The 14,793-nt window shown below is 43.5% G+C and overlaps 1 protein-coding gene across 1 annotated transcript in view; it reads left to right on the top strand.

The window, feature by feature from the left end:
• Positions 1-2,077: 2,077 nt before the first annotated feature.
• LOC103222260 (testis expressed protein 56) overlaps positions 2,078-14,793 on the top strand; it is a 39,487-nt gene continuing 26,771 nt past the window's right edge. The window contains exons 1-2 of the mRNA XM_007973810.3: positions 2,078-2,475; positions 11,562-11,760. Coding sequence (XP_007972001.3) covers positions 2,283-2,475; positions 11,562-11,760 — 392 coding nt within the window. The 5' untranslated portion in view covers positions 2,078-2,282. The remainder of the gene's footprint in view (positions 2,476-11,561; positions 11,761-14,793) is intronic.

The following is a 14,793-nucleotide window of genomic DNA, read 5'->3' on the forward strand; positions in this document are numbered from 1 at the left end:
TAGAGAAAATGAATGAGATTGATTCCTAGAAGTGTTATTCATTGTAAATATATATATGTGTAAAAAGTATATATCCATCTGATAGTTTATTTAAAAACAAAATTTAATAATTGTGACCTACTTCAGATTTCAACCAAGGTCAGCATGCATCAGATAACTATAAACATTCCATCAGTTGCAATGGAATAGTCATTGAGAGCATCGACTAAGAACGTATGAGTCAATTTACATGAAGTGTAAAGAATTACATTTTAGTAGATCACTTCCTTGGCATGTTGAATTACTTAAAACATGGTTTGTTGTTCGCTATTTATATAAATGAAGATTTAGAGGAATGCACTCAACTTTGCTTGGAAGAAAGAAGCCGGGGGGATATGTCTTCCGGCTGCCAGAATATTCTACCCCACTTCTCCCCACCAAAAACACCTGTAAAATCATGAGAATCACATTGAATTCAACTGGTTCTTGCTAGTTATATAACATATTTTAAATATGTACTTGCATTTAAAGTATTTTTTTTTTTTAAATTCGACTTTTTGAGTTTGCAAGTTAAAAGTTAAGAGATGGAATAGGCCAGACATAGTGGCTTGTGCCTGTAATCACAGCACTCTGGGAGGCTGAGGCAAGAGGATTGCTTGAGGTCAGGAGTTTGAGACCAGCCAGGGCAACATAGAGAGATCCTATCTCTACAAAATAAAAATAACAAAAATTAGCTGGGCGTAGTGGTGCACACCTATAGACTCAGCTACTTGTGAGGCTGAGGTGGGAGGATTGCTTGAGCCCAGGAGGTCGAGGCTACAGTGAGCTGTGACCACACCACTGCACTGCAGCATGGCCACAGAGGGCAAAATTTGGTCTCAAAAAGAAAGAGAAAGAAAGGGAAGGGAGGGAAGGGGGAGGAGACGGGAGGGGAAGGGAAAAAAGAAAGAAAAGAAAGCCGGGTGAGGTGGCTCAGGCCTATAACCCAGCACTTTGGGAGGCCAAGGTGGGCGGCTCACCTGAGGTCGGGAGTTCAAGACCAGCCTGACCAACATGGAGAAACTCCATCTCTACTAAAAATACAAAATTAGCTGGGCGTGGTGGCGCATGCCTGTAATCCCAGCTACTCGGGAGGTCGATGCAGGAGAATTGCTTGAACCTGGGAGGCAGAGGTTGCGGTGAGCCGAGATCACGCCATTACACTCCTGCCTGGGCAATAAGAGCAAAACTCCATCTCAAAAAAAAAAAAAAAAACACATCTATAGATCTATATGTATGCATATACGAATGGAATTTTATATTTGCCGCTCTGGCCACTAATGTGTCATATGGTATAATAATGATGCTTTAATAGTCTTGGCCAAATGTTTTTAAGGTTGGTGAAAAGCTGGTCCAAGCTCCCAGATTTGCCATAGCATGCTAGGCTCACACGCCTTCTCTGCTTCTCACCAGCCTGCAGTGTGCTTCTCCAGCTGGTTCATGAAGAGTAGAACAATTATGGGGAACCTGGCTCCTGGTAAAGCATGCTGAAATCTAAAGGTAGCTGTAACAAACTCTATTATTTGCATTTTTGTTCTAAATCTGATAGTAGTTCTTAGCAGCTTCTATCTTGCGCTGGGCTGTGCTATCAGGTGTGGTGATTTAAGATTATTTAATACTTCTATTGTTCTGTGCATTTTGGTCTACAATGAAGAATGGCTTCTTACCGGGAAAGCTCCAGTTGAGCATTTGTTTACTTTGTTTTCTTGGTATTAGTTTGGATAAGAACATAAGAAGCAGTTTGGCTTCTTACCTGTGTTAATCTGGGCATTTGCTCAGTTTTGGACGATGAAGCTCTTTCCTCGGTTATGCTGAGGACTGCACTGATGTAACCACTCTTTCTTGGGGCCTGGTAGGTCTGTGGAGCCTTAATTAGGTACATACTGGGAGCAAGGCTTCTACAAAGTACCAAATGGGAAAATATCACCGGATATGCGTGCCCCCACTTTCCTCTCTTCCTTTTAGCAAAGCTCTCAGTTTTCCCCAGAAATGGTCCATGTCCAGACACAAGACTGGAGTTTCTGCCAAAAATCCCTGAATGGCTTGGCAGGATATTTTCAATGGGCTGGTTTTCTCTGCTTTGAAAACGTAGGATGAGCACTCAGGGTTCCGGACCAATGCCTGGGCCATTGTGACTCTCAGAATGCCAGGCAGTAAGAGATCTCAAAGCATCTTTGAGATGGAGGAAAGCTTGCCAGGAGAACAATTGCACATCCCTCCACTCCTCATGTTCTCAGTTTGTTCTCTTTGATGCAACCGGTATCATGAGAACAGCCAGCAGCAGCTCCAGCATGATGAAATTTTCACTCCTTGACGAGTGTAAGAAGCCGAAAAACTATGCCCAGCCAGAAGTTTTGTGTCACACGTTTGACATGCTGTCTAACATCCACAAGCTGCTGCCTAATCACCTAATGGAGACGCTTTATTCATACAGGAGTGAAGAGGACAAGAAAAAATGTATGTGGGTGGAGGGTGGGCATGAGTTCTTTTCAGTAAGCATACACTTTATCTTGATACAAACTGCCTCTACTTTAAGCCGTAAGCAAGAACTTTTACTCTTTATTTTACTTAGTTTCTTTTTATTATTTTTTGAGATGGGGCTCTCGCTTTATCCCCCAGGCTGGAGTGCAGGAGTGCAATAATCATGGCTCACCACAGCTTCAAACTCCTGGGCTCATGTGATCCTCCACCTCGACCTCCCCAGTAGCTGGGACTACAGGTGCATTGCCACCACAATGTCTAATTTTTAAATTTTTGTAGAGATGCCCCCAGCCCCCCACACCGCCATGTTGCCCGGGCTGGTCTCAAACTCCCAAGCTCAAGTGATCCGCCTGCCTTTGCCTTCAAAGTGCTGGAATTCAAGGGGGGATCCCCTGCACCCGGCCAGAACTTGTTCTTTACATTGTTGGGGTGATTGGTCCTCTAGACACATGTCCCCATCCATGGGCTTCCGAGCTTATTCCGGAATGTACTCACGTGCTGATTATCCATTGCTTCTTCATGTTCCTTTTTCATAGTCTTTTGTAAGCCAAGTTAGGCCTGACCCTCTTCTTTTTTTTTTTTTTTTTTTGAGACAGTCTGTCTCTGTCACACAGGCTGGAGTGCAGTGGCGCAATCTTGGCTTACTGCAAGCTCTGCTTCCTGGGTTCATGCCGTTCTCCTGCCTCAGGCACCTGAGTAGCTGGGACTACAGCTAGTTTTTTTTTTTTTTTTTTTGGTATATTTAGTAGAGACGGGTTTTCACTGTGTTAGCCAGGATGGTCTCGATCTCCTGACCTCGTGATCTGCCTGCCTCAGCCTCCCAAAGTGCTGGGATTACAGGCGTGAGCCACTGCGCACGGCCAGGCCTGACCCTCTTCTTTAGGCAAAGCTTACCTGTGGGAAAATGGAAAGGGTACTGAGAGGGAAATGCTGCTCAATTTACAATTTAAGCTTTATATTTGATTTTAAGATTAGGGAGAGAACTTCCAAGTGGAAAGAGGGCAGGCTTTGAACTTTGTTCCTTTGCTCTGTTTCCTGCTAGTCCTTCCTCCTATGGCCATGATTGCACCACGAAGAAGCTGGATATTCTCTTTTCTCCTGGGGATTATAAGCAACCTGTACTTTGTGCAGTTTGGAGTGGCCTGCCACTCCTGAAATTCTGTCAGGGTCATTGATAATGGGGTCAATTTGCAGCATTGGGTGGAGTCTGCTTCCTAAATTGCTCCTGCTTAAGTGGAAGACAAAGGTAGAGGCAGCCACCTGTGCTCATGAACTTAGAAAACAAAATAGCAGCTGCCACAGAGATTAAGATGCAATTCCGAAGCCAGGAGCCGTAGCTCACACCTGTAATCCCAGCACTATGGCAGGCCAAGATGGGCAGATCACCTGAGATCAGGAGTTCAACACCAGCCTGGCCAACATGGTGAAACCCCATCTCAATTAAAAATACAAAAAGCAGTCGGACGTGGTGATGGCTGCCTGTAATCCCAACTACTCGGGAGGCTGAGGCAGGAGAATCGCTTGAACCTTGGAAGTGGAGGTTGCAGTGAGCCGAGATCGTGCCATTGCACTCCAGCCTGGGCGACAAGAGCGAGACTCCGCTCAAAAAAAAAAAAAACAAAAATAACAAATACTATAGACTGGGTAGCTTATAAACAGAAAAATTTATTTCTCATAGTTCTGGTGGCTGGGAAGTCTAAAATCAAGGCAGATACCATGTTTGGAGACAACTTTCTGGTTCATAGATGGCACCTTCTTGCTGCGTCTTCATGTAGTGGAAGGGGTTGGGGTGGGTATCTCTCTCAGGCCTAGTTTATAAGGCACCGCCCCCATGACCTGATCACCTCTTAAAGGCCTACACACCATGTAATACCATCACCTTGGAGGTTAGGATTTAACATATGAATTTTGAGGGGCATGAACATTCAGACCATAGCACTGCCTTCCCCAGCTTTTGTAAGATTCACTTCCATCCTATTTCAACGGAAATTGCATCATCTTTTGACGGAAACCCTCCTGAGATCCTCCTATTCAAGCAGGCGCCAAACGACTACAGCTGACCCTTGAACAGCTCATCTGAACTGTGCAGGTCCACTTATGGTGTGGCAGGAGATTAAAGAAAAATAAAATCAACAAAAAAAAGAAATAAACTTTCCTGGATTAGGCTGACTTTTCCCAAAGGCAGCAACAGGCACAGCCCAGACCCAGAAAAAGTTTTAATAATACTATCTAATGCGCTCTGGAAACTCGCCCAGCACTCCCTCAACCCAGGGAGAAGAAAAACAAATTTTCCTTTGTTTTATGGAATAAGTTTATAGATTCCTGTTCTCTGTAAATAGTAACTTAAAGTAATTCTGTTTTGTCTAAGCAGTAGAGTGAAGGTCATGAGCCTCTAAACAGGCCTAAGTTGTGGCCACCTGGGCGCCATGATGAAGGTTATAGGGTAAGCCCATGCCTAGGCAAAATCTAGATAATAGACATTGGGTTGCTTGGCAACGGTCATGTGTAATCCTGAGTTATGAACCTGTTCCAGCTTAATTAACTGTCTTTATCCTGCCTCTGTATCCCTGCTTTCACACCACTGTAAGCTTGCTTCAAGCTAGCCCACCCCCTTTTATGAAGTGTAAAAGTCAAGTACTGTCTTTGTTCCGCGCCTAGTCTTTGGACGTTAAATCTGCTGGGTCTAAGTGCACTCGATAATAAAGATATCCTTCTGTATACACCCCAAGGTCTCTCTCTGGTCCTCCTGATCCCACAACAATAGGTGGATTTTTTTCAATAAATATATTGGAAATTTTTTTGAAGATTTGCCATAATTTGAAAAAATTTGTAGACCAATCATATAGTCCAGAAATAACAAAAAATTAAGAAAAAATTAGGGTGGTGGGCGCGGTGGCTCATGCCTGTAATTCCAGCACTTTGGGAGGCTGAGGCGGGTGGATCATTTGAGGTAAGGAGTTCGAGACCAGTCTGACTAACATGGTGAAACCCTCTCTTTACTAAAAACACAAAATTAGGCGGGTGTGGTGGTACACGCCTGTAATCCCAGCTACTTGGGAGGCTGAGGTAGGAGAATTGCTTGAACTTGGGAGGTGGAGTTTGCAGCGAGCTGAGATTGTGTCACTGCACTCCAGCCTGGGCAACAGAGTGAGACTCAAAAAAAAAAAAAAAGAGAAAAAGGAATGTCGTGACTGCATAGAATATATGTAGATACTAGTCTACTTTATCATTTACTACCATAAAATGTACTCAAACCTATTAGGAAAAGTTAAAATTTATAAAAACTTACACAAGCACTTACAGACTGTATTTGGTGTCATTCACAGTCAAGGGAAATGTAAATGAGAATAAAGATGCAGTATTAGGCCAGGTGCAGTGGTTCATGCCTGTAATCCCAGCACTTTGGGAGTCCAAGGGGGTAGATCACCTGAGGGCAGTAGTTCAAGACCAGCCTGGCCAACATGTTGAAACCCAGTCTCTACTAAAAATACAAAAAGTAGCCAGGCATGGTGGTTGACACCCATAATCCCAGCTACTCAGGAGGCTGAGGCAGGAGACTCTCTCGAACACGGGAGGCAGATACTGCAGTGAGCTGAGATCATGCCATTGTACTCTAGCTTGGGCAACAAGAGCAAAACTCCACCTCAAAAAAAAGAAAAAAAAAAGATGCAGTATTAAATCCTAACTGTAGAAAAGTAACTGTAGCAATACCGTAGTGCTGTAGTAATTTCATAGCCACCTCCCGTTGCTCTTGCTGTGAGCTCAAGTGGTGTGAATAGCCACTTAAAATGCCATGTGATGTCAGTCATCTCTGTGTGAGCAACTCATCTCTCTAGTAAATTACATATCACAGTAAAGTGATTTCACAGTTCTCATGCATTTTTTTGTGTTTAGTGCAATACCATAAAACTTGAATAACACCATGGGACCCACACAGAGTGCCATTAGTGATGCTGGAAGTACCCCCAAGAAGCAGCAAAAAGTCAGGATGTTGTAAGAAAAAGTTGAGTTGCTTGATATGTACTGTATATTGAATAGTTGCCTGCCACTTCAGACAGACAATTTTTCTTGTAAACAGATGGTGTAAGCTTGTAGTATTGATAAATACAGTGGTGTCAATGTATTTCTTTTCCTTATTATTTTCTTTTTTTTTTTTTTTTTTTTTTTTTTTTGAGACAGAGTCTTGCTGTGTCTCCCAGGCTGGAGTGCAGTGGTGCTATCTTGACTCACTGCAACCTCCACCTCCCGATTTCAAGTGATTCTCTGTCTCAGCCTCCCAAGTAGCTGGGATTACAGGCACCCGCTACCATGCCCAGCTAATTTTTGTATTTTTAGTAGAGATGGGGTTTCACCATGTTGGTCAGGCTGGTCTTGAACTCCTGACCTCAAGCAATCCACCCGCCTCGGCCTCCCAAAGTGCTGGGATTACAGGCATGAGCCATTGCGCCTGGCCATGATTTTCTTAATAACATTTTTTTGCTTACTTTAAGAGTGTGATGTATAATGCATATAACATTTACAATATGTGTTAATCAACTGTTTATGTTAACAGTAAGGCTTCTGGTCAACAGTAGGCTATTAGTAAAAGTTTTGAGTGAATCAAAAGTCAAAAAAGTAGCTGGATGTGGTGGCATGGTACAGGTGCTAGACTACCACGCTCAAAGACTCGGAAGGCTGTGGCAGGAGGATCGCTTGAGTCCAGGAGTTCGAGACCAGCCCGGGCAACATAGCAAGACTTTTTTTTTTTTTTTTTTTTTTTTTTTTTTTGCGATGGAGTTTTGCTCTTGTTGCCCAGGCTGGAGTGCAATGGCGCAATCTCGGCTCACTGCAACCTCCACCTCCCGCGTTCAAGCAATTCTCTGTCTCAGCCTCCCGAGTGGCTGGGATTACAGGCATGTGCCACCACTCTCAGCTAATTTTTGTATTTTTAGTAAAGACGGGGTTTCACCATGTAGGCCAAATGGTCTCAATCTCTTGACCTTGTGATCCACCCGCCTCGGCCTCCCAAAGTGCTGGGATTACAGGCGTGAGCCACCGAGTCCAGCCAAGACTCTTTAACAAAAGAAACTTATATGCTTATTTTCAACTGGGCAGGGGTCAGAGCCCCTAACCTCCACGTTATTCAAGGGTCAACTGTATTTTCTAAGGGGTTTACATTTTTATTTATTTATTTATTTAGTTAGTTAGTTAGTTAGTTAGTTAGTTTCTTTAGTTTTGAAACAGAGTCTCACTCTGTTGCCCAGGCTGGAGTGCAGTGGTGTGATCTCGGCTGACTGCAACTTCTGCCTCCGGGGTTCAAGCGATTCTCCTGCCTCAGCCTCCCGAGTAGCTGGGATTATAGGCATGTGCCACCACACCTGGCTAATTTTTGAATTTTAGTAGAGACAGGGTTTTGCCATGTTGGCCAGGTTGGTCTCAAACTCCTGACCTCAAGTGATCCACCCACCTCGGCTTCCCAAAGTGCTGGGATTCCAGGCACGAGCCACCAAGCCTGGCTGGGGTTTACATTTAGCTCGTAGAAAATCTGTGCCCTTGCTCCCCATACCTTCACCCGGTTAATGAAAGCACAGTTGGCTTCCAACACTGCCCTCTTTTCTCTGTGACCACAGGCAGCTGTGATCCCAGCCATTCACCACTATGTTTCCAGGTGTTATGGGCTCAACAAAATACATAGATGTCCCTCGACAACATATATTGTCTCTCAACAAGACACATTGAAGTCCTAACTCCCAGCAGCCCAGAATGTGACTAGATTTGGAAATAGGGTCTTTACAGGGTGCAGAAGTAATTAGACTTAGATGAGGTCATAATAAGTATAGAGAGGGTTCTTCATCCAGTATGACCGGTGTCCTTATAAGAAGAAAGAGACATCTCTTGTGACAGTAGAGACAGAGATGGGCGTGATACATCCACAGTCCAGGAATACCAAGGATTGCAGGCAAACTCCAGAAACTAGGAAGAGACAAAGACAGATTCTCCCCTCAAGGCTTCAGCATGGCCTTGCTGCCACCTTGATTTCTGACTTCCAGCCTCCTGAATTGTGAAACAATGAATTTGTTGTTTTAAGCGACCCCCTTTGTGGTACTGTTAGGACAGCCCTAGGAGACTGACGCACCAGTGTTAGGAGACATAGTCCCATTCCCCAGGTACTTCTCTAAAGTCCCCTTAAAGCCAGGAGGGGGAAGGGGAATGACATAGTACGCAGCACTGCCCCAACTCTGTGCCTAAAGAAATCCTCAAGTGCCTTAAGGAATCCTGAACGAATGCTCCGTTTTTTCACATATGGATAGATATCTTGTGCATGAATAGGTGTCTGGCACCTACTCAAGTTTTCGCAGACTTTAGGGCCTTGGAGAAAACAGACCCAACAGAAAAAGGTATATTTTCACATCCTGTTACATGTACATGTCCTTCAACTTAGCAATTCCGCTTCTAGTTATTATCCTATAGAAATAACTTGTACCTGAGCACAAAAATAGATAAACATGGCCGTGCACTGAAACATTGTCTATAATAGTCAAAAATGTAAACAACCTATGACATTCAGTAGCTGAATAATTAAATGAAGGCATATATCCACACAGTGGAATACTGTTAAAAAGAAGGTTGACATTAACATATCTCCAGTACATATTCTAGAGTTGTAAGAAGCTGCAAAGGAAGACACACAGTATGGATCCATGTAAGCCAAAAGAAAACTCTACATTTCTACATATATATATGTGTGTCTATAAATGCACAGAAAAGAGTTTTGAAGGAGACTTAGGAAATTCAGGGCAGCGGCTACCTCCAGAGAAAGGATAGAGTTTGGAGAAGGAAAACGAAGCAAAACTTCCCCTTTTTACTGTGTAGACTTTGCTGAGTTGTTTCATTTTAATTATTCCAATGGAAACCTTTTACTTTTGTAATTAAAATGCAACATTAACATTGAGAAATGCAGTAATTATTTATGTGAAGTTGGAGAAATGGGTTTCGATTTTCTAGAGACATTCCCATTCTATGTTGATTTACATTTTGTCTCCGTAGCCTCCCAATGTAGACAGCGATAGACGTCCATACACGTTTAGCAGCTGGTAATTCCTGCCATGTGCAACTGCCAAGCAGCAGCGGGGTGCCTTTGTTTCAGAGATATTTGGGTGCAGTGATTCTTTGCTATGGTTGGAAGCCAGTTTAAGGAGGTTCATGCGGCTGAGGTGAATGACATTAAGGGGTAAGAAATGACTTCTCAGAGTTGTGAGTTTGTGCCTTCAGGGACCTGACCTCAGGCTGAGTCCAGTCAGTCATTGGGAACACATTGGCCTTTGAGGTCTTGAATTCATCACTGAAAGTTTGCTCCATTGCCAAGATGCCGTTTCCAAACATATAGTGATTTCCTTGCATATGCGTCCTGAAGACATGGCCCTGTTTCTCTGACTTTCATCCATCAGACCAAGAATTTAAACATGGAGACTGCTGTCTTGCTGCTGCTGGGTCGAAGGCCTTCCTTCCAGAAGAAATTTCTTTTGACCTTAAAAATAGGTTTTGTTCCTTTTCCTGTCAATCTCCTCTTCACCTGAAGGATGCTTTGCCTATATCACTCTATATTGGTCACCCAGAAATGATTACATGAAGAAAGAAAGAAAAAGAACTAAACACCCATAATTAAAAAAAAAAAAAACCCCAGATTTTTCTTTTGTATTTTAAATATAAAGTTAACTTTGGGAGGTTGAGGCAGGAGGATCACTTGAAGCTGGGAATGAGATGAACCTAGGCAACAAAATGAGACCCCCATCTCTGCAAATAATAACAAAAATTAGCCGGGTGTGGTGGTGCATGCCTGTAGTCCCAGCTGCTGAGGAGGCTGAGGTCAGAGGATCGCTGGAGCACAGGAGGTCGAGGCTGGAGTGAGGTATGATTGCACCACTGCACTCCATCCTGGAGCTCTCATGGAGGTGCTGGCTGACCAGGGAGGGATGCGATTCCATTTCTGATAACATGGGATCTAAGCCCCTCTGGTATTGACTTCATCTCCAAGTGGCTCTACCATGCGTTGTAACTGTACCGCTGGCCATCCAGAGTTCCTACAGCAGGCTGCAACAATCCAAACCTCAAGTCTCAGTTATTGGAACACCCAAAAGAAGGAAGGCATTTCCCACTGACATAGCTGAAAATAGACACACTTATAACAGAGCGAGAACAAACAGTTCATTTCTGGCCAGAAATGAATTTTGTGGAATCAAAAAGAACAGTAAGTTACACTCCCACATTCTAACTGACAGAGCATGCTGTTGTTTTCAGTTCAATCCATGTTGTAACCCTTGCTCAGGCAAAATCACCAGTAAAAGGGGGCCCCAAGTTATGCGGCCTGACAATAATGTTAACATTCACCCTGTTTCTTCCGGGAAGCTTCAAAATGTGCATCTCCAATTAAGTATGCAATTAAAGGGAAAATAAGAATCACAATAATAATAATAATTGTATGTAACTTGCTCTTAGTTTGAGAATGCACACATAACCAACTCTATTTGTGTGGTTCCAGCCTGTCTGCTTGTTTGCTTGTTCATTCTTTTTTTTGTTTTTTTTTTGAGACAGAGTCTCGCTGTATCGCCCAGGCTGGAGTGCAGTGGCGTGATCTCGGCTCACTGCAAGCTCTGCCTCCCGGGTTCACGCCATTCTCCTGCCTCAGCTTCTGAGTAGCTGGGACTACAGGCGCCCGCCACCACGCCAGGCTAATTTTTTATATTTTTAGTAGAGACGGAGTTTCACCGTGTTAGCCAGGATGGTCTCGATCTCCTGACCTCATGATCCGCCCGCTTCAGCCTCCCAAATGCTAGGATTACAGGCGTGAGCCACCATGCCTGGCCTTTTTCATTCTTTTATTTACTTACAATGTATCTGCTAGATGTCTAGGACCAGGCTAACATCTAAATGGTGCCCAGTAATATTGTTGGAATAAAGGAATGACAAAGCTAAATAGGAATTATCAAGCTGCATATATATGTTTTCAAATCAGTGCCTTGTTACTCTTGCTATGCAAAGATGGAGAGGAACATTGAATGTATTAATGCTTATTCTATTACCAGGTGAGAATCCTGAGCTCTCTGGCTTGGAAAGAATCTTAGCAAGACATGAATTGCCAAAAGAGATTAATCTGACCCCAAAGCCGAACAGAATGCCCCTGTGGAAAAGAAAAATCATCAACAATGTAACTGACGGGTGGAAGAAATGTCACTTGTTGACAAGAAACACGAAAGAGCCTCCAATGTCCACCATAGTTGTCAGGTAGCCTCTGATTTCTGCTTTACGTGGATATATTTAGGGACACACAGGGTGATCACAAAATCTCTACATGCCTTAGCTAAAAAATGATAAGCACTGCTCTATGTAAAAGCACAGAGGCCCCATTTTTACCCACCCCCAAGCTGCTAGAGGAGCCCTTACTGGGAGTAAACTCATGGAGATGGGAGCAGGAGTGTGGGTCCTCCATGGCCCATTGCAGTCTAGAATAGTGAGCAGAAATCTAGCAAGAACAGAGTGGGAAACTTGGAGAGAAACCCAACCAGTGAGCTGTGGGGCTTTTTGGCTGCATAAGTTGTGAAGCAACTTGGTTTTTCATGCCCACCGTTGGCATGACCAGGGGCTAGGATACCATAGCAGGATGTAGTGGAGCTTTGGCTTTATCCCTGGCCTGCCAGATTGTACGTGGAGAGAACTGGAGCACCATTGGACAGCCTTAACTTAAGAGGGCTGGCATGACCTGACTCACATCCTCTCTGGCCTCCCAAGGATTGTGTGGGTGGAGGAGAGCGGTTGGGAGATTTTACAGATCTACAGGCCAGGGATGGTGGCCCAGGTGGTAACAGTGTGGATGTGGAGTTGGTTGGATTGTGGTGCTCAAAGTCATAAGCTTCGGTTCCTTGACAAATTATCTTTTTTGGTGCACTTCTTTGCCTGCTTATGCCAGATAGATGGTGTTTCTATATTTGTTTCTTTTCTTTTCTTTTTTTTTGAGACTGAGTCTCACACTGTCACCCAAGCTGGAGTGCAGTGGTGCTATCTCAGCTCACCGTAACCTCTGCCTCCCGGGTTCCAGTGATTCTCCTGCCTTAGCCTCCTGAGTAGCTGGGATTACAGGCGGGTGCCACCACACCGGGCTAATTTTTTTTTGGTATTTTTGGTAGAAATGGGGTTTCGCCATGTTGGCCAGGCTAATCTCAAACTCCTGACCTCAACTGATACGCTCGCTTGGCCTCCGAAAAGTGCTGGGATTACAGGCGTGAGCCACCATGCCTGGTCTATATTTGTTTCTTTCATATTGCTGCACGTATTGCTGTACAATGCAATGATGCCTACACTTTTTACATAGTAGGTATTCAAGCAATTTTGCCAGGTTGACAGGATAAATGTATATGTTGCTACAAAGACAGGATCAGTTCTGATTTGAAGGTAACATAACCGGGAGACAGTCCCAGCTCATGAATTTGCCTGAACTGGAAGCTTCCCCTGGGATCATTGCCCTGGTGAAATAGAGTCCTTGTCTACATTTTTTTCAGCGTCCTCGGTGGCATAATTTGCCAATTTGATTTAAATATTCGTAGCCAAAGAAGGCAAAGATATATTATAAAAGAAGGTGGTCAGTGGAACCAGGGTGTTTTCTGGACAATGCAAAGACACTACATTTTTGTCCAGAAGTAGGTAAAGGATATATTAAGTGATGATATCTGATTACTCAAGTGAAGATTATTTGACCTTGCTTTGGAAGCCTGATGTGATTTGGCTCTGTCCCCACCCAAATCCCATTTTGAACTGCAATCCTCACATGTTGGAGGAGGGGCTTGGTGGGAGGCAACTGGGTCATGGGGACAGATTTCCTGCGTGCTGTTCTCGTGATAGTGAGTGAGTTCTCAGGAGATCTGTTGGTTTTAAAGTGTGGCACCTCCCCGCTCGCTCTCTGTCTCTCTCCCGCTCCATCACGGTAAGATGTGCCTGGCTTCACCTTTGCTTTCTGCCCTGATTGTAAGTTTCCTGAGGCTTCCCAGTCATGCTTCCTGTTAAACCTGTGAATCTATGATTCAATGAAACCTCTTTTCTTCATAAATTACCCAGTCTCAGGTAGTTCTTTATAGCAATGTGAAGACAGGATAACACAAGGCCTATTTTTAAAAATCCAAGTTTCACAACCTTAGAAAGTTTATACACCTCAGTTTTAGGTCCTGATGTCTTCATTTGAAGTTATAGATCTTTACATCCTAGTTTGGTTTCTGAGAACACAGGAAATGATACTCTTTTTTTTTTTTTTTAACATTTTATTCTACAAACATTTATTTGCTTTCCTTAAAAGCAGGGACTGTCAGTCTATCTTATTTATTTTTGTATTCCTAGTGTTACAAGTTGGAGTCTCAAGTGCTGAGACAGAAATAAGAATGCAAAAGGTTTCCTGGGAGTGGTGTTGTATCAAAGTGGAAGTGGGAAAATAGTATTGGGCAGGGATTCAAGAGGGGAGAAACAGGCTTCGCCTCAGTGGAAGGAGCTGCAAAGTCGTGTTGCAGGAGGCTTGGGTACAGGAAAGGTTGGAGAATTAGGCCCATTTTGCAATCAATCAATCATGAACCTTGTCATGGTTGCTATGACTCCAGATTCCTGAAGGATCTGCTGAATTAACTCTTCTAGTTCTGAGGATGCCTCCTGGCATTAATGATTCTTCCCCTGTTACCTGGTAACATGGTAAATATCATCATTTGATAACTTTATCATTCTTAATTCTTTGTGACTTAACTGACACCCTTGAGAGAATTCATTCTTTAGCCAAAGCAAGCCTGACTATTATTAAGAATCATCAATAATAGCTTTATCCTTAAAACTAGAACTACCATATGACCCAGCAATCCTACTACTAGGTATGAACCCAAAGGAAAGTAAATCAGTATGTCAAAGAGCTGTCTGCCCTCCCATGTGCATTGCAGCACTATTCACAACAGCCAAGACATGAAATCAGCCTAGCTTTCCATCAACAGAAGAATGAATTAAGAATGTGGTGTATATACACAAAAGAATACTTTTTAGCATAAAAAGGAACGAAATCCTGTCATACGAGGCAACATGGATGAGTCTAGAGAACATTATATTAAGTGAAATAAACAAGGCACGGAAAGACAAACTTCACACTGTTCTCACTCATTTGTGAACGCTAAAAATTAAAACAATTGTATTCATGGAGGTAGAGAGTAGAAGAATGGCTTCTAGAGGCTGGGAAGAGTAGTGGGGGCAGTGAGAAGAAGTGGGGAAGAATACTGCCTGCTCTCATTCATATGTGGA

The sequence above is a fragment of the Chlorocebus sabaeus genome, chromosome 17, assembly GCF_047675955.1.
Source record: "Chlorocebus sabaeus isolate Y175 chromosome 17, mChlSab1.0.hap1, whole genome shotgun sequence".
NCBI lineage: Eukaryota > Metazoa > Chordata > Mammalia > Primates > Cercopithecidae > Chlorocebus > Chlorocebus sabaeus.